General features: G+C 38.7%; 2 protein-coding genes and 1 non-coding gene across 6 annotated transcripts in view; 1 reads left to right on the top strand and 2 right to left on the bottom strand.

The window, feature by feature from the left end:
• The window catches only part of SMYD1 (SET and MYND domain containing 1), a 52,151-nt gene extending 49,218 nt beyond the window's left edge, over nt 1-2,933 (bottom strand). The window contains exon 1 of the mRNA XM_089922839.1: nt 1,703-2,933. The gene's annotated coding sequence lies outside the window, so the exon portion shown is untranslated. The remainder of the gene's footprint in view (nt 1-1,702) is intronic.
• Nucleotides 2,387-22,120, top strand: LOC111165397 (lysine-rich coiled-coil protein 1). Of its 4 annotated transcripts, none has more exons than XM_089922837.1 (5): nt 2,387-2,621; nt 12,115-12,221; nt 12,585-12,757; nt 20,370-20,449; nt 20,759-22,120. In XM_089922837.1, the coding sequence occupies exons 3-5, from the start codon at nt 12,719-12,721 to the stop codon at nt 21,549-21,551; spliced, it is 912 nt and encodes a 303-aa protein (XP_089778963.1). In that variant the 5' UTR covers nt 2,387-2,621; nt 12,115-12,221; nt 12,585-12,718; the 3' UTR covers nt 21,552-22,120. The 4 variants fall into 4 exon arrangements, with proteins under 4 accessions (XP_089778963.1, XP_022411718.1, XP_022411720.1 ...); XM_089922838.1 differs by lacking the exon at nt 2,387-2,621 and adding an exon at nt 3,012-4,435; XM_022556012.3 differs by lacking the exon at nt 20,370-20,449 and having other exon boundaries at nt 2,388-2,621.
• TRNAR-UCU (transfer RNA arginine (anticodon UCU)) lies at nt 7,065-7,137 on the bottom strand. The gene has a single exon. It is a non-coding gene; the product is annotated as a tRNA-Arg (tRNA).
• Nucleotides 22,121-22,947: the final 827 nt, after the last annotated feature.

Raw genomic sequence — 22,947 nt, forward strand, 5'->3', positions numbered from 1 at the left:
TTTTCACAGCACCCTTTGAGGTGGGTATTATTGAGCCCTCCTAGTTAAAAAGCAGCAGCATCTCCTAAGTATAAACCCCAGAGAAACTCTCAGGTGTGTGCACAAGGAGACTGCCCAAGAAGGTTAAAGCAGCACTCTCTGTAAAAGCAAAAATGGGAAATAAGCTCATAGTCTTATGAAAGGAGAACGGACAGCTCATGTGCATTCATTCAATGGATGTCATAGAGATGTGAAAGGGAATGAATTAGAACCTCACATCTCAGCAGAGCTTAACATCAAAAAACAATGGTGAGGGGCTTCCCTGGTGGCGCAGTGGTTGAGAGTCCACCTGCCGATGCAGGGGACATGGGTTCGTGCCCTGGTCCGGGAAGAACCCACATGCCACGGAGCGGCTAGGCCCGTGAGCCATGGCCGCTGAGCCTGCGCGTCCAGAGCCTGTGCTCCGCAACAGGAGAGGCCACAACAGTGAGAGGCCCGCGTACCGCAAAAAAACACAAAAACACAAAACAAAAAACAATGGTGAGTGAAAAAAGCAAACTGTAGGGGAATAAACAGCAGGCATAATAACATTTATATAAAGTTTTAAATCATGTAAAGCAATACTTCATGTTAGTTAGGGATAAATACGTATGTAGTAAAAATACACATATAAAGAAAGGCATGGGCTTCCCTGGTGGCACAGTGGTTAAGAATCCACCTGCCAATGCAGGGGACACGGGTTCAAGCCCTGCTCAGGGAAGATCCCACATGCCGCAGAGCAACTAAGCCCGTGCGCCACAACTACTGAGCCTGTGCTCTGGAGTCCACGAGCCACAACTACTGAGCCCACATGCCACATCTACTGAAGCCCAAGCGCTCTAGAGCCTGTGCTCCGCAGCAAGAGAAGCCCACGAACGGCAATGAAGAGTAGCCCCGCTCGCCACAACTAGAGAAAGCCTGCGCACAGCAACGAAGACCCAACACAGCCAAAAATAATAAATAAATAAAAATAAATAAAAATTTTTTAAAAGGCATGAGAATGAGAAATACTGAATTCATGATAGTATTTACTCCTAAGGGGAGGAAGAGTTCTTTAGGAAGTAGGGAGAGGGTGTTTCAGGAAGAAGTAGAAGATACAATAAACTGAGCTATGCAGTAGCTTGGTATTTAGGGGAACCAATAAAGGTTTAATGTTGGTGAATCATCAAGTGAATGCAGGGTGGGGAGGTGAGAACAGCAGGAAGATAATGATATCAGGCAGGTGCACAGAGGTCCAGGAATAGCAGTCATGTTTGACTTTCTCCACCAGAATACGGGGAACCAGGATGACTTCCAGATGGAACCCTTTGGCAGTATGGAGAGTAGATTGGAGGGGTGAAATGAGAGGAAGGATAAGTTAGGCAGCTATTGCCATGGCACTAACAAAAGACGATAAGAACCTGAAATTGGTCAACAGTAGTGTGACAGGAAAGGAGAGCATACCCAAGAGAAACTTTTGCACAGTGCACCCAGGGACATGCCCATCAACAGGAAAATGGGTGGAATTTGCTACAGCAATTAAATGAATAAATAACACCTATATGCAACAGCTTGGATGAACCTCGAAGTGTCCAGTGAAACAAGTTCCTGAATACTTCTAGAGAAAGACATAAATCTTATGAGATTCAGAAACAATCTAAACTTTTTTTCATCACACATATATATGATAAAGAGATATACTTACGGGGATTCCCCTGGTGGTCCAGTGGGTAAGACTCCATGCTCCCAAGGCAGGGGACCCGGGTTCGATTTCTGGTGGAGGAACTAGATCCGCATGCATGCCCCAACGAAAAGATCTCGCGTGCTGCAACTAAGACCCTGCGCAGCCAAAATAAATAAATATGTATATTTTAAAGATACGTGTATATATATATGAAAGGAAATGATGACTACAAACCATGGTAATGATTTCTTTGGGAGACAGGGAACGAAAGGATGAATGTGTGTGTGTATAAATATACGCATATACTGAGGGAGCCAGAAGGAGAGAGAAAAACGTCACTTATGGAGCAATGATGACAACGTATTATAACCAAAGATTTTGCTCAGTCTACTCTGTGTATTAAAGGTTCTAACAAAGAAAAGAAAAACAGATAAAACAGGGAAGCATATATTTTTCAGATATTTTGGAGGCAGAATCCGTAGATTTCCTAACTGTTTTTCCTGGTGGTCTGAGATTCACTCTCCCAAGGTGAGCGGCCCCACGAGCGTTTCCTTCCTTCTAACGGAGAGACCAGGAGCAGCCGAAGAACGGCAGGCGCGAGCCAGATTAGAACCGAGCCCCGGAAGTAGCGGACGAAGGGGGCGGGGTAAACAGGAAGGCGGGGCTAAACGGGGCTTTCTGGGAGCGGGGCTGCTGGGCAAGCGCAGTAGCGCGCCTCGCCGCCATGGCGGCGGTGCCGTCCAGTCAGCCGGTGGTGGTGGCGGCGACTTCCCCTGCGGAAGTCAGGTCTCCGCCTCTTGCCCCCACCCCGCTAGCTCGGCGGCGGAGGCAGCGGCTGTCCCTGCCTCTCCGCCTACTCCACCTCGGCCTACCCACCGGCCGGCGGCGTTGGCGGGGAGGGGGACAATAGTTGTAGACGGCCGCCCCTGCCTCAGAGAAGGTGAGTTCCCGCCCCGGCAGCGGGGGCGGCCCAGGCGTTCAGCCCCCTCGACCCACGGCCCAGGAGAGGCCGGGCGGGCCCGGAGAGTACGCTCCCCTCTCCACCCGCCACCCCCGGAAACGGGCGCCGGGGCCTCCACGCGGATCGCTGCCGGGGAAGCTGAGGTTGGAGCGGGAGAGAGGCGACCAGGCCGAGGCCGTGGATCTGAAGCGTCAGGGAGAGGGAAGGGGGTGATGAGGACACTCGGAGATCGAGGGGACAGAGACGAGGAGAGAAAAGGCTCCAGACGTGGAAGGGCGTAGACCTGCGCAGGGTGAAATCAACATCCTGGAAAGTAGAGACCTCACTCACACGTGGGGAGAAGTGGAGTTCGGAGTTCGGGGAGAGTAGGAAGTAAACACGCGAGCTTAAAGGTGCCGGGCCCTAGAGGAGAGAAGGGGGTGAGGCTTTTGAGGGATCACTTTGTAGAGTTTGCCCGGGTTTTTGAGGATAACGCCGTGTAAAACAAGCCTCTAAGATTTACAGCCCTATCTTGACAGTGGTCTGAGTTTTAATATGTACCTGCCAGCGTCAAAGCTAATAAAGCAGGACATCGGGGCGGCGAAAACAGCTTTTATTCAGCAACTACTGACAGTAGGAAAAGAGCTGAGCTCCATTCCGATTTGCGCAGAGGTGTCCGGGGGGATTTAAAGAGAAAATGTAGGAATGGGGCAAGGTGGAGCTCAAGTAGAGGCAGGGACGTGCAGAATTACAAAGGGTTGGGTAGCGTCCTTGCAGCAGGCGAGCTGTGTCAGTTTGCTGGCAGTTACGGAAGTGAGGATTCTTTTTTCCCACAGGGACTGGGAGACAGAGGCCCTGTCCTTCCTGGTGATTACGCTGCAAAGGAATGGCTTCCATATCCTTGAGAAAGACACTCCTAAGTTGTAGGAGGTACACACATACATCTCAGAGGGACAGAGCAAGGGTTCACAATCGTAATCCCTTTTTAGTTAAGTACTAAAGAGCGGCCAGGGACCTGTCATCGGGTGTTGGCTAGAACAAACAGTAAATGTCTTTTGACAGCCCCAAGTTTTTCCAGATCTGAGCTCAAAATGGGGCTGGTTCATCCGAGGGCCGTAGCCACAGGCTGCTGGAGGCCAAGTTAAAGTTTGGTCAAGCCTTTGTGCAGAAGTTTGGAAGGAGTATATCTGCCTAGAGTTTTCACCAGCACATTTTCCCTAACACAAAAAGCTATTTCTTGATCATCTCAATCTAAGAGATGTTTGAGTTTCTACAATTACTGTATACCTGCAAACAAACTGCTGGTTCCAAACCCTGAGTTTAGGCTTTAAGGAAGTTTTGGAAAGGATTTTAGACGGTGGAGCTTGATCCCACTGCAGAAGATCTAGTAAAACATTACGCCATCTTCATTTTCATAATTAATTTCTAGTATTTGCAGTGTTGCCTTATGTTGCTTTTTGTCTCCAGAGAGAAAGATGGTGGAAGCCAGAACATTGTTGGATAATTTAATTTCTTTTTTCCTGAGGGACAACAGTAAATATAGTAACTTCATTAAAATAATTTTTATTTTCATCCTCTTCCACAATATACTCTATTTTTGTGTGGTATTCGGTAATCTTTTATACCTTTCACTTGGAGGAATGGCAAACAGTAAAGTATTATAAATTTCTTAAAACATTTTGTAAGAACTTTATATAAATTCCATTCACTAAAAATGGAAATTAGAATTTCATTGCAACCAAATGATGTGCCATTAAGTCCCTTAGTGAAGACAACCTGTGGAAGACTAGATTTAGTGTCTTCAATCAACCTGGGTTAGTATGATTGTTAAGATATTAAAAAATAAAATCTCTTGAATCTTCTGCTTTCGTACCAGATTTCCTGCCTTTCACTAACAAGTAAGCCTGAGCAGTTTATATGTGTCAAGACTACAATTCATTTTAGCTCCCATGGCCACATCACAGGAAGATTTGGAAACAGTTTCTTACGAAAAAAAGAAAAAAAAATACAGCTTTCTGCCAGACTTGGTTTTTTGCAATGACTTTGAATATGTGCAATTACTAAACACTTTAAATCAGTTCACACGATGCTAGCAGTTACTTTTGTATACTGCTTCAAGGTGGTATGAGAATACTGGAATAGGAGTCTTGACTGTTAAGTTCTAATGCTAATTTCTTAACTAGCTGTATGACCCTAAGTCCCAAACTTCCTGGACTTGAGTTTTGTCATCTGTGGGGAGGGGAGTTGGACTAGCCCAACTGAGTGGTTCTCAAATCAGGGGTGCTTTTGCCCCACCCCCTCCTCAGAGGACATTTAAGTGTTTGGAGCCTTTTTTTTTTTCCCCTTGGTTTTTGCCACTGGACAAGAAAGGGCTTGGTGATTACAGGTGCTACTGGCATCTACTTGGTATAGGCCAGAGATGCCGCAAACAACCTAAAATGCACAGGCCATCAACACAAACAACAAAGGATTATCCTACTGAAAACGTCAGTAGTGTCGAGGTTGAGGAAGTCTGCACTAACTAAACTGAGCTCCTTGACAGCTCTAAAATTGTGCACTGATTTTGCTGTTCCATACTGGTATTCTTTCCATGGCCTGGCTGTGTACTAGAACAGCAATTCATAAAACATGAAACTTTGACCTCTAATGGCCATCAAATGACATTCAAAGACTAATGAAGTCTGTTGAGTTATGCTTGAGACCACTAGGATTTGAAAAACAAAATACAACTTGTTACCTAAAAATTACCTCTTGTTGCTTTGAGTAAATATCCTTAATTAACTTTTCAGTTAACTGCTACTTAACACATGGTGAATATTTGATAGGCTGTTTAAAACACTAGTAGGAGTAGGACCCAAGGTATTTTTAGTTTAGATATTTATAAAAGCCTAACGTTATTGCCAATATAATAGTACATGAACAAGAAGAGAAAAAAAAATTTGCTTAGTACTTGGCCAGTATTTTTTTTTTCTTAAAAGACTATATTAGGAGATTCCTCCAAAAGGTATCAAAGAATTGGCATGCTTCCAGTTATTAAAATTCCACTCTCACTTTCAAGATCCTGATACTATTAAAACGGCTGATCCATTTTCACCTATAGCTGTAACACTCTTACAAGGAGCTCCTCTATATCGGGCTTGATAATAAACAAAGGTCAGTAAAGATTAAAAATTAGCAATCAGGGAATATATGGACGGTGTAAGATTATAAATAGGAAATTGGGAAACTCAATCACAAAAACCCAAAGAAATACCACATGACCAGACTTATATGAAAAGAAATATACATTGCATTTATGGTCAAGGGAAAGATTTTCCAGGACACTTTGTAATTCATTCAGTCAAGTTTCTCAGATATTTTTGATAGTTAAAATGTTCTATTGAGGGACTTCCCTGGTAGCGCAGTGGTTGAGAGTCCGCCTGCCGATGCAGGGGACACGGGTTCGTGCCCCGGTCCGGGAGGATCCCACGTGCTGCGGAGCGGCTGGGCCCGTGAGCCATGGCCGCTGGCCCTGCGCGTCCGTGAGCCTGTGCTCCGCAACGGGAGAGGCCACAACAGTGAGGGGCCCGCGTACCGCAAAAAAAAAAAGTTCTACTGAGTAATAATATTCCTAAGAAATCAGTAAAAACAAAACCACAGCAAACAGTTCTTGCTTATCTGCTTTTTAGGAAAAAAAGTTAGACTCATTTTAAGAATGAAGAACATTTCTGAATTCTTATTGAATCATAAATCCATTTATATAGCAATTGCCAAAAATGTTTCTTTGTTTTCTTGACAGTAAGCAGAGATTCGAGTCAAATGACAGAAAATCTAGCTAACAGCCGTTCTTACGGTTATTCAGAAAACAGTTAGAGCTCCTACTATGGACCAGGTACTGTGTGTTAGGACAAGAGCATTCACAGACCCATTCACGTTTACTGATCTTTTAGAAGGACTGGCATGTATTTGGTGGCATTCTGAGATAGGATGTCTGCCATTGGTCCAACTAAAACTAATTTCACAAGCAAGAACCTTGAGCTAGCTAGCCATAGATTACTTATAATTATTGATGTTCAAAGGTTTAGTTTAAGTTAAGACATATATTTTATGTTAAGTATGTAACTAGTGCCCGTAATTAATGATTTTGTTAATTTCTTTGTATTTTGTCATTGGAAATATGCCATAGTAAATCCTCAGTTACTTTTATGGTTGTCGTATTAGTGTAAAATAGCTAGAGCTTGGCAAACTCATAGGTCACATACTAATCTCATTTCCTGAAAAGGCAAGGTTAATAACTAACACAGTTAAGAATATTCATGATGCTAACAGGTACACGCTGCATCTCTCAAAACTTCTTTTTGACCCTCAAAGTCAAAACAAAAAGAAATAAAACAGCATACTTTGGTTAATGGTTTCTTTGGGGGTTTTTTTGGCCGCACCACTCGGCATGCAGAATCTTATTAGTTCCCCAACCAGGGATCGAACCTGTGCCCCCTGCAGTAGAAGCGCGGAGTCCTAACCACTGGACCACCAGGGAAGTCCCAGCATACTTTGGTTAAGATAACAGAATCAGTTACCTAGTCTTGTAAAACTTAGTGCTGTGTTCTACTTAGTCTTTCCTAAGATTTAATGGTATTAAAAGATTGCAAATCTCAAGAGCCAGGAACAAGGCAAGGATATCCAACCTCACCACTTCTTTTCAGTATTGTACTAGAGGCCTTAACCAGGATAGTCAGACAAGAAAAAGAAAAACGTTTACAGATAGGAGAGGAAGAAATCACACTGTCTTTATTTGCAGATGCTATGATCATCTATGTAGAAAACCCCAAGGAATTTTGGGAAATGCTACTAGAATAAGAAGTGAGTTTATCATAAAAGACACGAAATACAAGGTCAATATACAAATCCAATAGTATTTCTAAATGTTAGCAACAATTAGACATTGAGATTTTTAAAAAAATACTATTTACTATTGCATCAAAAACCAAAATACTTGGGCTTCCCTGGTGGCGCAGTGGTTGAGAGTCCGCCTGCCGATGCAGGGGACACGGGTTCGTGCCCCGGTCTGGGAAGATCCCACATGCCGCGGAGCAGCTGGGCCTGTGAGCCATGGCCGCTGAGCCTGCGCGTCCGGAGCCTGTGCTCCGCAACGGGAGAGGCCACAACAGTGAGAGGCCCGTGTACCGCAAAAAAAAAAAAAAACTAAAATACTTTTGGATAACTTTAACAAAGTACAGTGGATGCTACATAACATTGCTGAGAGAAAGAAGATGCAAATAGTGGGGAAAATTGTCTTTTAATGCTTCTTAGTGAACTAAATTTAGAAGTATAGGACCATGCCATTAATTTGGTATATTTATTAAGGAGGAAGAATTTATTAAAGGGAACCTAATTACACCTAAAACTTAGCAAATTAACATTCCTAATTTTGCTCAAACATTTTTTTCTTCAGTGATTAAAGATATTTAATAAATATTTTTAAAACCTTTATGCTGTACTATGTTTTAATACCATGTCACAACACAAATCAAATAATGTGCTGTGGACGTGAAAAATTTTGGTAAATTTTTCACTCAAATTGAGTTGATTTGCTCGTTCAACCTATTAAACCTATTGAGGCATATTAAAAACATTTCATACAATGCAAAGTTAAATTCAGGTTTTGCTGTTTCTAAAAGGGTGGTTGGAATGTAACAAATTCTCTCTGACAGGTCTAGAATTAGGAAAAGTGGAGTGGTTCTTAGTATTTTATTAAGATATGAAGCATTTTTTAGACAGTTTTGAATTACGAGTAATTCATACTCTTCATGTGTTTCATATTTAACTCAGTTCACGTGCAGTTTTTATTACTTTAGCTTTTGCAATGGCTTTAGCTACTAATATTGAAATAAAAAAGACCAAACCTTGTACAGCAATTGAATAACAACGTGCATAGTTTCATTTCTCCAAAATAAAAGATTCCATTTTCTTTCTCTTTCCACTATGATATCTTTCCTAGAAGTAAATGGCATTGTGAGTGTTGGTCTATAACTAGGCTTGTGGTGTACAAATAGGAATGTCAAGTTTTCAGAATTTTGCTAGATTTTTTCCAAAAATTTTAGAAGGTACAACTGAAAAAATACTCCAGATTAGTTTCAGAAGAGACAAACTATTTCTTGCTTGAGACCTAATACCAGCTTGTAAATAGCCTGTGTGTTTCTGCTTGACATTCCATATTCTTTTAGACATTATATGTAGCAGACATTAACACAGGACGTAAACTGAAATCTTTATAAAGAGTTGGTTTAAAATCAGAGCAATCAGAAAAGATAATAAGGATCAAGTTGAACTTTCAGCTTTCATTAAAAAAAAAAACAAAAAACAAAGTCCCTCTGAAACATGAGTTAGCTTGAAATACAAAGAATAGATAGATACTCCTGTCAGGCACTCCTGACCTGTTTACCCATAACCTTTTCTACTTTCTGTAGTTACTAGAATAATTGGTTGGAAAAACATTTCATTCTGTCAGTTAAGTAGATGAAATCCTGAATAGCAATAAAAACAGCTCAGCTGTACAGCACTCAGTATGTGCCATGCACTCTTCTAAGCGCTTTACATTTACTAATTCCCTTAAGACACACAACAACTCTGAGGTGTGTGTTATATCCTGTATTAGAGGTTGAGAAACTTGACCAAGGTCATATAACTAACAAATGCCAGAACTGACTCGAGTCCCTATGTCTGGCTCCTAGAAGCAGTGAGGTAACTAACATAGTATGACAACCAGTAGTTCTGCATAGGTGACTCGAGCTTTGTTAGGTGGGTGATCTTTCTAGAAACAAAGCCAACACTTAAAACTCCAGTTTAACAAATTAAGGTACAATTTTTTTTTCAAAACGTTCATTATAGATCTTTAAGGTCCTCTCGTACACTTTACTGAGGTATACTTAACAATAAACAACACTTATTTAAAGTGTACAGTTCAATGAGTTTTTGACAGGTGTATACTCCTATGAAACCACCTTCATAAACAAAATGCCGAATGTTTCCACCAACCCCAGCAGTTTCCTCCTGCCCCTTTACAGTCCATCCCTCCCTCCACCCCTGTCCCTGGCAACCACTAATCTGCTTTCTATCACTATAGATTAGTTTGCATTTCTAGAACTTTTTATAAGTAGACTCATAGTAGGTACTCTTTTGTGTCTTACTCAACATGATGATTTTGTGATTCATCCATGTTGTATGTCTTGCTATTTCGTTCATTTTTACAGCTGAATAATTCTGTTGTATTTATATACCACATTTTGTTTACCCATTCCCTTGTTGATAGACATTAGGGTTGTTTCAGTTTTGGGCTATTACAAATAAAGCTGCTGTGAATATTCATGTACAGGTCTTTGCATGGACATATGTTTTCAGTTCTCTTGGGCAAATATATATGAGTGAAATGACTGGATCATATAGTAGGTATTTAACTTTTAAAGAAATTGTCAGATTGTAAAGTTGTACCATTTTAAATTATAACTAGTAGTGTATGGGAGTTCCAGTTGTTCAGCGTCCTTACCAACACTTGGTATTTTCAGTCCTTTTAATTTAGTCATTCTGATGATGGTGTAGTATTATCTTCTGGTTTTAATTTGCATTTACTTGGCTGTTTATATATATTTTTCTGAAATGTCTGTTCAAATTGTTTGCCCATTTTTAACTGAGTTTGTCTTATTATTGAGTCATAGAGTTCTTTATTGATTCTAGATATAAGTCCTTTGTCTGATGTATGAAATAAGAATGCGTTCCACCATTTTGTGGCTAACTTTTCATTTTTTTTAATGGAGAGCTGTGTAAAGCCCTGGAGATCAGAAAATATTTCAGGTTTTGTAAAAGCGGAGAAGTGGATTCCAGACGTGGAGAAGTTTTACATCAGTTGGAAAGGCAGCCAAGCATATCAGTTAATAACAGATTCTGGAGCCAGACTGCTCCTGTCATTTATTAACTGCAATCACAGACATGTTCCTTAACTTTTCTATGCCTCAGTTTCCTCATCTATTAACTATGAATAATAACAGTACTTAGCCCATAGGCTTCTTAGGGAGGATAAAATTAGTTACTATTCTTAAGTGCTGAAATAGTACCTGGTACATGGTAAGGGCAATGCTGGGTAAGTGTTACAGAGCAAATAATTAATAGGTGACTTGTAAATGTAATACTTTGAAGTGACCATAAAAGGCAATTTCAGGTTTACTAAAAGTACAAGTGATGCCATGCCTTATTTTCTTTTGTGAACCATCTGGTAGATCAGAGGAATGTTGTGGGATCATATTCTTCAGTGAGGACACTGTTTTCCATGAGATTTTGGGGTATCCAGCAGTGTGCCAGGAGGTACTTGAAGTTTAAATGGCACATTTTATTTAAAGATTAAGTTAAAACTTTTACATAAAATGGATGTTTTAAGACTAGAATTCAAGAAGTTCATGAGTTTTTAAGGTTAATCATGAAACTTGAAATACATCTTTCTGTGATTGATCTCTAGGCTGTATACTCCCTAGACCTCCAGGCAATAAGAGTTCACTTGTCTGACTGTATAGAATGCTTTGGTCAAAATGATTGAGATTGAGAACGATTGCTGTAGAAAGAATAGTTACAATTTAGGAAGTCATGTCATGTATTTTTCAAATATTAATAAAATGGAAAAATAAGACATTTATATAGTACAAATAGATTTCAATAATCAGACTCATAAGAAGGAAGGTGGTGGGGAGCACAGTGGAGAAGCATAGAGTGTTCACATAAAGATGCTGAATTTAATTTTGGAATAAACTCAGATTCTATGAAATTCTTAATGTCTTTCTTATTGGGAATGAATAGATCAATCCTAGATGAAGGAAAGAGGTGAATTCTTTGTAGCATGCCATAGGTATTATCTTACTGTCTTCCTACTTAAAGTTTTCGCCAGTAACATGAATGAACACATAAACTGAATGCATATAAAAACTATGTGTGGGAAAAGTAGCAAATGTCAAGATTAAAACAATTTGAATTTTAAAGATCGTCAGAGGTAGGAATGGTGGCCTAAACCCATTACAAGATGAAATGTAAAGTCCTGCATTTAGAGAAATTAGTCAATTACATTAAGTACCAGATGGGAGAAGACAGCCAATGTGGGGAGAGAGATGCTACCTCTGGGATTTTAGCGATTACAGAGGTCAGTAGAAGTCAGTAACATGTCTGCTGTAAGACACGAAGTACTAAGGCTGGATGCCCCAGATCATTTCCATAAAGTCCAGAGTTCTACTGGTGCCCTAATAACTTCTCCTTCAGAATGGTATTTTCTGGACTAAAAAATATATTACCATAGTAAATATCAGAGGCTTACTAGATGTTTTTATACTAAAATTGTCATTCTAATAAGCAAAAAGCCAGTACTTTAGCCTTGCAAGCACTTAGGAAATTAAGGTTTGAGATGGTATATGAAATGATATTCAGTTGAAGATTGAAAATATTACCCTAAATGTCTTACCTCCCTTTATTTTATTCATAGATACCACGTTGAATGAGCAAAGACTGAACTTTTTACAGATACCTTTTGTAAAAGGCTTGTAAGGAATAGTGCCATAATTTGAATTGCAGTGGATTTCACGTTATGAGGTAGGTTGAAAATAAAGGGCTTCTAAATTGTTAGTATTTTTTATACTGAAGCTGGTACTTTGACTTGAAAGCAAGCAAAACTCTTAAAAGTGTTAATTCAGATCAGATATATTAAAACTCATGAGTGCTATCTTCAAATTCAGAGGTGTAAACTTTGGATCACTTTCTCTAAAATAAACAATATTATTTATTTTTCAAGGGTAAAATACATACTCAAAAAGTTAGCTTTACTTTCAGATTTACAGGGAGCAAAATAAGAAATTGAAGATGCATTTTATGCGTTTTCAGATGATTGATCTATGTTGATGTAATTCTAAACTTCGCATTATTTAATTGTTATAACAAGATTGTGTTTGGTTTCAGGTAAATGAGAGTGGAGTATTGGACAAAAAATAGATTTTTAAATCTCTGCATCATGGTTTTTAGCTCAGTTGTTGCACCGTGTCACTATTTGGGGAAAGTTCATGCTAAGAAACTGAAGCAATTAATGGGTGAATATGATCAAATTTCTCCACCAAGTTCTCAACCTGATAAGGGTAAGGTTCCATTCACCTCTTCATTGATCTCTGCACAATCTGTGATCTTTTGGGATTGGATTCTTTGACTCTGCATGTCTTCAAGGTTCATCCACATTGTACTATTTATTAGTATTTCATTCCTTTTTATTGCTGAATAATATTCCATTGTGTGAATTGCCACATTTTATTTATCCATTCATCAGTTGATGATCACTGAGTCATTTCTGCTCTTAGCTGTTAGGAATAGTGCTGCTGTGTACATTTTTGTACAACTTTTTGTGTGGACATAGACTTTCAATCCTCTTGCGTTGAAACCTAAGAGTGAAATTGCTGGGGTTACGTGGTAACTCTCTGTTTGACACTTTGAGGAATTGCCAAACTGTTTTCCAAAGTAGCTGCACATTTTATATTCGCACCAAGAATGAATGAAGTTTCCAGTTTTTCCTCCTTTTTGTCAACACTTATTATTATGTCTTTTTTTATACAGCAGGTTCTTATGAGTTATCCATTTTATACATATTAGTGTATATATGTCAATCCCAATCTCCCAGTTCATCACACCACCACCCCACCACCACTTTCCCCCCTTGGTGTCCATACGTTTGTTCTCTACATCAGTGTTTCTATTTCTGCCCTACAAACAGGTTCATCTGTACCATTTTTCTAGGTTCCACATATACGCGTTAATATGTGATATTTGTTTTTCTCTTTCTGACTTACTTCACTCTGTATGACAGTCTCTAGATCCATCCATGTCTCTGCAAATGACCCAATTTAGTTCCTTTTTATGGCTGAGTAGTACTCCATTGTATATATATACCACATCTTCTTTATCCATTCGTCTGTCGATGGGCATTTAGGTTGCTTCTATGACCTGGCTATTGTAAATAGTGCTGCAGTGAACATTGGGGTGCATGTGTCTTTTTGAATTACAGTTTTCTGTGGGTGTACGCCCAGCAGTGGGATTGTTGGGTCATATGGTAATTCTATTTTGAGTTTGGTTTTTTTTTTTTTGCGATACACGGACCTCTCACTGTTGTGGCCTCTCCCGTTGCGGAGCAACAGGCTCCGTATGCACAGGCTCAGCGTCCATGGCTCACGGGCCTAGCCGCTCCACGGCATGTGGGATATTCCCGGACCAGGGCACGAACCTGTATCCCCTGCATCGGCAGGTGGACTCTCAACCACTGCGCCACCAGGGAAACCCTATTTTTAGTTTTTTAAGGAACCTCCATACTGTTCTCCATAGTGGCTGTATCAATTTGCATTCCCACCAGTAGTGCAAGAGGGTTCCCTTTTCTCCACACCCTCTCCAGCATTTGTTGTTTGTAGATGTTCTTATGATGCCCATTCTAACTGGTGTGAGGTGATAACCTCATTGTAGTTTTGATTTGCATTTCTCTAATAATTAGTGATGTTGAGCATCCTTTCATGTGTTTGTTGGCCATCTGTATGTCTTCTTTGGAGAAATGTCTATTTAGGTCTTCTGCCCATTTTTGGATTGGGTTGTTTGTTTGTTTTTTAATATTGAGCTGCATGAGCTGTTTATATATTTTGGAGATTAATCCTTTGTCCGTTGATTCGTTGGCAAATATTTTCTCCCATTCTGAGGGTTGTCTTTTCATCTTGTTTGTAGTTTCCTTTGCTTTGCAAAAGCTTTTAAGTTTCATTAGGTCCCATTTGTTTATTTTTGTTTTTATTTCCATTACTCTAGGAGGTGGATCAAAAAAGATCCTGCTGTGATTTATGTCAGAGTGTTCTTCCTATGTTTTCCTCTAAGAGTTTTATAGTGTCTGGTCTTACATTTAGGTCTCTAATCCATTTTTAGTTTATTTTTATGTATGGTGTTAGGGAGTGTTCTAATCTCATTCTTTTACATGTAACTAGCTGTCCAGTTTTCCCAGCACCACTTATTGAAGAGACTGTCTTTTCTCCATTGTATATCCTTGCCTCCTTTGTCATAGATTAGTTGACCATAGGTGCGTGGGTTTATCTCTGGGCTTTCTATCCTGTTCCATTGATCTATATTTCTGTTTTTGTGACAGTACCATATTGTCTTGATTACTGTAGCTTTGTAGTATAGTCTGAAGTCAGGGAGTCTGATTCCTCCAGCTCCGTTTTTTTCCCTCAAGACTGCTTTAGCTATTCAGGATCTTTTGTGTCTCCATACAAATTTTAAGATTTTTTGTTCTAGTTATGTAAAAAGTGCCATTGGTAATTTGATAGGGATTGCATTGAACCTGTAGATTGCTTTGGGAGTATAGTCATTTTCACAATATCGATTCTTCCCATCCAAGAACATGGTATATCTCTCCATCTGTTGGTATCATCTTTAATTTCTTTCATCAGTGTCTTATACTTTTCTGCATACAGGTCTTTTGTCTACCTAGGAAGGTTTATTCCTAGGTATTTTATTCTTTTTGTTGCAGTGGTAAATGGGAGTGTTTCCTTAATTTCTCTTTCTGATCTTTCGTTGTTAGTGTATAGGAAGGCAAGAGATTTCTGTGCATTAATTTTCTATCCTGCAACTTTACCAAATTCATTGATTAGCTCTAGTAGTTTTCTGGTGGCATCTTTAGGGTGCTCTATGTGTAGTGTCATGTCATCTGCAGGCAGTGACAGTTTTACTTCTTCTTTTGCAATTTGTATTCCTTTTATTTCTTTTTCTTCTCTGATTGCCATGGCTAGGACCTGCAAAGCTATATTGAATAATAGTGGCGAGAGTGGACATCTTTGTCTTGTTCCTGATCTTAGAGGAAATGCTTTTAGTTTTTCACCATTGAGAATGATGTTGCTGTGGGTTTGTCATATATGGCCTTTATTATGTTGAGGTAGGTTCCCTCTATGCCCACTCTCTGGAGAGTTTTTATCATAAATGGGTGTTGAATTTTGTCAAAAGCTTTTCCTGATCTATTGAGATGATCATATGGTCTTTCTTCTTCAATTTGTTAATATGGTGTATCACATGGATTGATTTGCATATATTGAAGAATCCTTGCATCCCTGGGATAAATCCCACTTGATCACGGTGTATGATCCTTTTAATGTGTTGTTGGATTCCGTTTGCTAGTATTTTGTTGAGGATTTTTGCATCTATATTCATCAGTGATATTAGTCTGTAATTTTCTTTTTCTGTAGTATCTTTTTTGTCTGGTTTTGGTATCAGGGTGATGGTAGCCTCATAGAATGAATTTGGGAGTTTTCCTTCCTCTGCAGTTTCACCTGTGAAGCCATCTGGTCCTGGACTTTTGTTTTGGAAGATTTTTAATCACAGTTTCAATTTCATTACTTGTGATTGGTCTGTTCATATTTTCTATTTCTTCCTGGTTCAGTTTTAGAAGGTTATACCTATGTGTCTATGCCTTTCTAAGAATGTGTCTATTTCTTCCAGGTTGTCCATTTTATTGGCATAGAGTTGCTTGTAGTAGTCTCTTAGGATGCTTTGTATTTCTGCAGTGTCTGTTGTAACTTCTCCTTTTTCATTTCTAATTTCATTGATTTGAGTCCTCTCCCTCTTTTTCTTGATAAGTCTGGCTAATGGTTTATCAATTTTGTTTATCTTCTCAAAGAACCAGCTTTTAGTTTTATTGATCTTTGCTATTGTTTTCTTTGTTTCTATTTCATTTATTTCTGCTCTGATCTTTATGATTTCTTTCCTTCTACTAACTTCGGGTTTTGTTTGTTCTTCTTTCTCTAGTTCCTTTAGGTGTAAGTTTAGATTGTTTGTTTGAGATTTTTATTGTTTCTTGAGGTAAGCTTATATTGCTATAAACTTCCCTCTTAGAACTGCTTTTGCTGCATCCCATAGGTTTTGGATCGTCATGTTTTCATTGTCATTTGTCTCTAGGTAGTTTTTGATTTCCTCTTTGATTTCTTCAGTGATCTCTTGGTTATTTAGTAACGTATTGTTTAGCCTCCATGTGTTTGTTTTTTTACATTTTTTCCCCTGTAATTGATTTCTAATCTCATAGCGTTGTGGTCAGAAAAGATGCTTGATATAATTTCAATTTTCTTAAATTTACTGAGGCTTGATTTGTGACCCAAGATGTGATCTATCCTAGAGAATGATCCGTGAGCACTTGAGAAGAAAGTGTAATCTGCTGTTTTTGGATGGAATGTCCTATAAATATCAGTTAAATCTATCTGGTCTATTGTGTTATTTAAAGCTTGTGTTTCCTTATGAATTTTCTGTTTGGATGATCTGTCCATTGATGTAAGTGAGGGGTTAAAGTCCCCCATTATTATTGTGTTACTGTCAATTTCCTCTTTTATAGCTGTTAGTGGTTGCCTTATGTATTGAGGTGCTCCTATGTTGGGTGCATATATATTTATAATTGTTATATCTTCTTCTTGGATTGATGCCTTGATCATTATGTAGTGTCCTTCCTTGTCTCTTGTAACATTCTTTATTTTAAATTCTCTTTTATATGACATGAGTATTGCTACTCCAGCTTTCTTTTGATTTCCATTTGCATGGAATATCTTTTTCCATCCCATCACTTTCAGTCTGTATGTGTCCCTAGGTCTGAAGTGGGTCTCTTGTAGACAGCATATATATGGGTCTTGTTTTTGTATCCATTCAGCCAGTCTGTGTCTTTTCGTTGGAGTGTTTAATCCATTCACATTTAAGGTAATTATTGATATGTATGTTCCTATTACCATCTTCTTAATTGTTTTGGGTTTGTTTTTGTAGGTCATTTTCTTCTCTTGTGTTTCCCACTTAGAGAAGTTCCTTTAGCGTTTGTTGTAGAGCTGGTTTGGTGGTGCTGAATTCTCTTAGCTTTGCTTGTCTGTAAAGCTTTTGATTTCTCCATCGAATCTGAATCAGATCCTTGCCGGGTGGAGTAATCTTGGTTGTAGGTTCCTCCCTTTCATCACTTTAAGTATATCATGCCACTCCCTTCTGGCTTGTAGAGTTTCTGCTGAGAAATCAGCTGTTAACCTTAAGGGAGTTCCCTTGTATGTTATTTGTTGTTTTTCCCTTGTTGCTTTCAATAATTTTTCTTTGTCTTTAATTTTTGTCAATTTGATTACTATGTGTCTCAGCGTGTTTCTCCTTGGTTTATCCTGCCTGGGACTCTCTGTGCTTCCTGGACTTGGGTGGCTATTTCCTTTCCCATGTTAGGGAAGTTTTTGACTATAATCTCTTCAAATATTTTCTCGGGTCCTTTCTCTCTCTCTTCTCCTTCTGGGACCCCTATAATGCAAATGTTGTTGCGTTTAATGTTGTCCCAGAGGTCTCCTAGGCTGTCTTCATTTCTTTGCATTCTTTTTTCTTTATTCTATTCCGTGGCAGTGAATTCCACCATTCTGTCTTCCAGGTAGGTCACTTATCCGTTCTTCTGCCTCAGTTATTCTGCTATTGATTCCATCTAGTGTATTTTTCATTTCAGTTATTGTATTGTTCATCTCTGTTTGTTTGTTCTTTAATTCTTCTAGGTGTTTGTTCTTTAATTCTTCTAGGTCTTTGTTAAACATTTCTTGCACCTTCTCAATCTTTGCCTCCATTCTTTTTCCAAGATCCTGGATCATCTTCACTATCATTATTCTGAATTCTTTTTCTGGAAGGTTGCCTATCTCCACTTCATTTAGTTGTTTTTCTGGGGTTTTACCTTGTTCCTTCATCTGGTACAATGTCCTTTGTGTTTTCATTTTGTCTATCTTTCTGTGAATGTGGTTTTCCTTCCACAGGCTGCAGAATCGTAGTTTTTCTTGCTTCTGCTGTCTGCCCTCTGGTGGATGAGGCTATAAGCTTATAGGATAGATGATTGCTACAGGGGCTCTTTCTTGGTCTGTGTCTCAACAAGTGGCACCTCTCTGTCTTTTTGATTATAGCCAGCCTAGCGGCTATGAGGTGAAATCTTTTTATTATAAAACATATTTAAACATATAAGGAGAGAAAGCAGTATTATGAACGCTCATGTACCCACCATCCAGTTTTAACAATTATCAACATCTTTTTAATCTTGTTAGTGACTTTTAACAGTTTTATTGAGGTATAGTTGACATACAGTAAACTGTATGTATTCCAGGTATACAATTTGATAGGTCTTGAGAGGTGTATATACCCATGAAATGATCACCACAATTAAGATAGTAAACATATCCATACCCACAAAAGTGCCATTTATAATCGCTCCCTCCTACTTTTCCTGCCTCATTCCCAAGCAACCACTGTGTTACTACAGGTTAGTTTCCATTTTCAAGAGCTTTATATATATGGAATAATATATTATGTACTCTTTTGTCAGGCTTCTTTCATTCAGCATGATGATTTTGAGATTCATCTATTTCGAGTGTATCAATAATCTATTCCTTTTTATCATTGATTCCATTCTATAGAGATACCACTATTTGATTTATGCATTCACCTGTTGGTCAATATTTGGGTTTGTTTTTTTTTTTCCTTTCCAGGGCTATTACAAATAACACTGCTATGAACATTCATGTATAAGTCTTTATGTGGACATATACTTCCTTTTCTTTTGGATAAATATCTAGGAGTGGAATAACTGGATCGTATGTTAGGTGTACATTTAACTTCCTCAGAAACTACCAGACTGTCTTCCAAGTAGTTGTATCATTTTACATCCCTACCAGCAATGTATGAGAATTCCAGTTGTTGCACATCCTCACCAGTCTCTTTAATTTCAGTCATTCTAGTGAGTGTGAGGTAGTACCTTTTTGTGCTTTTAATTGACATTTACTTGATGACAAATGACACTGAGCATCTTTCATTTGTTTATTGTCCATTTGTATATATTCTTTCCTGAAGTGTCTGTTCAAATTTTTTTACCCATATTTAATCAATTATTTGTTACATTATTTTGCTCTAGTCAGAATTTTTATACTGTTTGAGTAGAATAAGGGCTGAATTTTCTGACTCACCAAATTAGGCTTCATTTAGATTTTCTTTTTAATCTCAAATTGCCAGTAAAGCTAGCTGATCACTAGTGACTCTAGATTTTGCTCTCAGACTCGTTCTGTTAATGGACAGAAATGTGTGATTCTACATGGGTTACGCTGCCTCCTAATTTTTGGAAAGAAAGTACAACACAAAAATATCTAGCGCATTATCATCTCATAGTGAGTACCTTTTCTGCTAGATTTGTAACACAGGATTTGAGGTGGGGGGAGAGAAAGAGAAATAGTAGTTGTACTGCCCCCACCTGCCAAAAGAAATTTAAACAAGCAAACAAAGACTAGCATTATCTGATTTAAATTTCTTTTGAAACTTTTCTCTACATATAAATCCTAGCCCCTCTCAGCTGTCACCTCCATTTCCTTCCTTACCCCTCCCACCAGTGCTTTAATAGAGAACAAACCAGAAGGCATTCTAGAATGCTTTTTTCACCAATCAGAAGTAATGGAATGAAATCCAAGACCCTGTTCGGAAGATACGGAACTCTTGTCCCTCGTCTTTCCTCATGCCCTGTACTTACGATTAGTTTTGTCTCATAGCTGAATTTCTAATTTCCAGCATTCCCAAACCATTTTACAAGCATCCTTTTATTATTAAGTCTTACAATACTCTAGTCAGGTGAGTATATGTGTTCATTTTATTTTGTGTGAGTAAACAGAAGATTTTTAAAGATCAAATTACTTCTCTATGGTTTATTTCTTTTCTTAGACAACAGTATACAAAAAATTGACTATTCTGAACTTTAGAAATTGTTTGAACATTCAGATCAGGACAGTCACCATGGATGTGTAAGTCGTTGTATCCCTAATTCCTTACGTTTTTAGCCCTACAAAAGAATTCTATATGTCAGCTCCTTTCTACCCTCTTCATCCCACTTCTGAGAAAGATAAAATTATTTGTGAGTGGCCTAGGCAGTATTTGACCTTTCTGATGCTCCTTTTTGGCATTTAATGTCATGATGTTTAACTTTCATGCCAAAGTAGTTTTGATTTGTTTGGGCTTCTTTATTTTGTTTTTTGAGACTCTTTTCAAGAGTAAAGGAAATATTCAGCATAAAATAATATAGTAAGAAGAATTTTCTCCCATCTTCTCTACAGAGAATCCCTTGTCAACCTAATGAATCATTCAAAGAAGACATCTGACTCTTTTCAAGATGAACTTGAAGATTATATCAAAGTGCAGAAAGCCAGAGGCTTAGAGCCAAAGACTTGTTTCAGAAAGATGAGAGAGGATTATTTGGAAACCTGTGGATACAAAGAAGAGGTTGATTCTAGACCCAGGTGTAGAATGTTTGATCAAAGACTCCCTTATGAACCCACCCAGACCTACCGAAGACCATGCAATATCTCACAAGCAGTGGAGAAGCAGTTACCTCTGTGGCTACCAGCTCATGACAGCAGGCTGAGACTAGACTCCCTGAGCAACTGTCAATTCACCAGGGACTGTTTCTCAGGAAAACCAGTAGCCCTGAACTTTAGTCAACAAGAGTATAACTGTAGCTCATACAGTGTAGAATCTGGAGTTTACAGGCACATCTCCTTAGAAAACAGTACCAGTCCCTATCAAGCTAGTTATAAACAGATACATCAGAAGAGAAAAAGGCACCCAGAGGAAGGCCAGGAAAAGCCAGAAGAGGAGTGGCCCAAGCATAAGAGGAAGAAAGCTTATGAGGAAATAGATTTAGACAAACACAAGAGCATCCAAAGAAACAAAACAGAGGCGGAAACAGTCAGAGTCAGTACAGAAAAGCCTAAGAACCAAAAGGAGAAAAAAAGCCGAGATGTAGCCTCTAAGAAAGAGAAACGTAAGCGTAGAAAAGAGAAAAAGGAACAAGGGAAAGAAAGGACAGAAGAGGAGATGCTTTGGGACCAGTCTATCCTTGGATTTTGAAGCTCTTGCATTGGTTCTCCTGAGGTTAAACTGAAAAAATAGTTGAGGAGCTTGGTTTTACGATGTCCACGTTCATATCGCTCTTTTCATGTGAACAGGTACAAAGGCTAAGTGAACAGAAAACATTTAATGTACTTGCTCTCCAACATGGAAATTACTTTTCTTCTCTTCTAAAATCATTACTACATTTTTCTTATGCATAATGTAATTTCCCTTAATGAGGGTGGCTCTGCTTTTATTCATCAAATTGCTATGATGGTGGAAGTATTTTTCCCTTGGGAGGTCATTTATTTTAAATTGGAGGATTAATAGGCTTTACAGAATCTATTTATTGATTGGCTTTTAGTTTGGGGTGGGTGTTTTTATGTATCTGTGAAGCAGTTTAGATTGATTTCTTTTTCCTTCGCTAGATCTAACTTGCAGTATATTTTCTAGATTGGAAAGTGGAAAATGACATACATTATAATAAGCTTAAGTTACATACAGTTTTAAACGTTTCAAGAAGTCTTGATACAAAATCAGTTTATATTCTGGAAATGTTTATAATATAATAAAGTTCTAATTTCTACAATTTTTTTTGTTTTCTAATTTCTGCATTTTTGAGCACACAGTGATGTGTTCCTATTCAACAAAGATGTTCTTCTGGAAGAGCAATAACTGAGCATATATAAACCCACTTTTTAGGGCAGAAATCTGAACGACCACAATTTTTCCAAATAGTTGAAATTGGGGAATTTATAAGAAAATGCCATTAGAGGGACTTCCCTGGCAGTCCCGTGGTTAAGAATCCGAGCTTCCACTGCAGGGGGCACAGGTTCCAACCCTAGTCAGGGAACTAAGATCCCCCATGGTGTGTGATGTGGCAAAAAAAAAAAAAAAAAAAAAAGCCATTGGAATATTCTTTCCTGACCAGTGTTTTCATTCTGATAATCCACTTTTTTACGATAAGCATATCAAGTGTTTGAGCACTGCTATTTTGTTGTAGAAAGACTGGTGAGCTGGGAATCTGAATCCCAGGATTCTAGACTCAACTATGCCATCAAATTGTTACGTGACTTTGGGGAATTCACTTTATTTTCCTCATTATCAAATATACCTAGAAGGACTGGCCTCTAAAATGCTTTGGATAACAACAAGATGCTGTGATATGAAAACTCTCTTTGCATTCTACAATGTTGTGCTTACATGTTTATTGTAATATTAACTTTAAAATTACTTTGCTTAAATTATTTTTAATGATATATATTCCCTTCCCCTACTCAACCCTCTGCATATAACCAGTCTCTCCACCCTTGCTAGGCTGCTGCCTTACTCAGCTCTGACACCTCTCTGGGTCCCCACCTTGCCTAGCTTCCTACCTCAGTGGCTCCCAAATAGCAAAGAAGAAAGGAAGGAG

This window comes from Delphinapterus leucas, chromosome 13, assembly GCF_059928025.1.
Source record: "Delphinapterus leucas isolate spDelLeu-1000000601 "Yukka" chromosome 13, BTC_Dleu_Yukka2, whole genome shotgun sequence".
In the NCBI taxonomy this organism is placed as follows: Eukaryota; Metazoa; Chordata; class Mammalia; order Artiodactyla; family Monodontidae; genus Delphinapterus; species Delphinapterus leucas.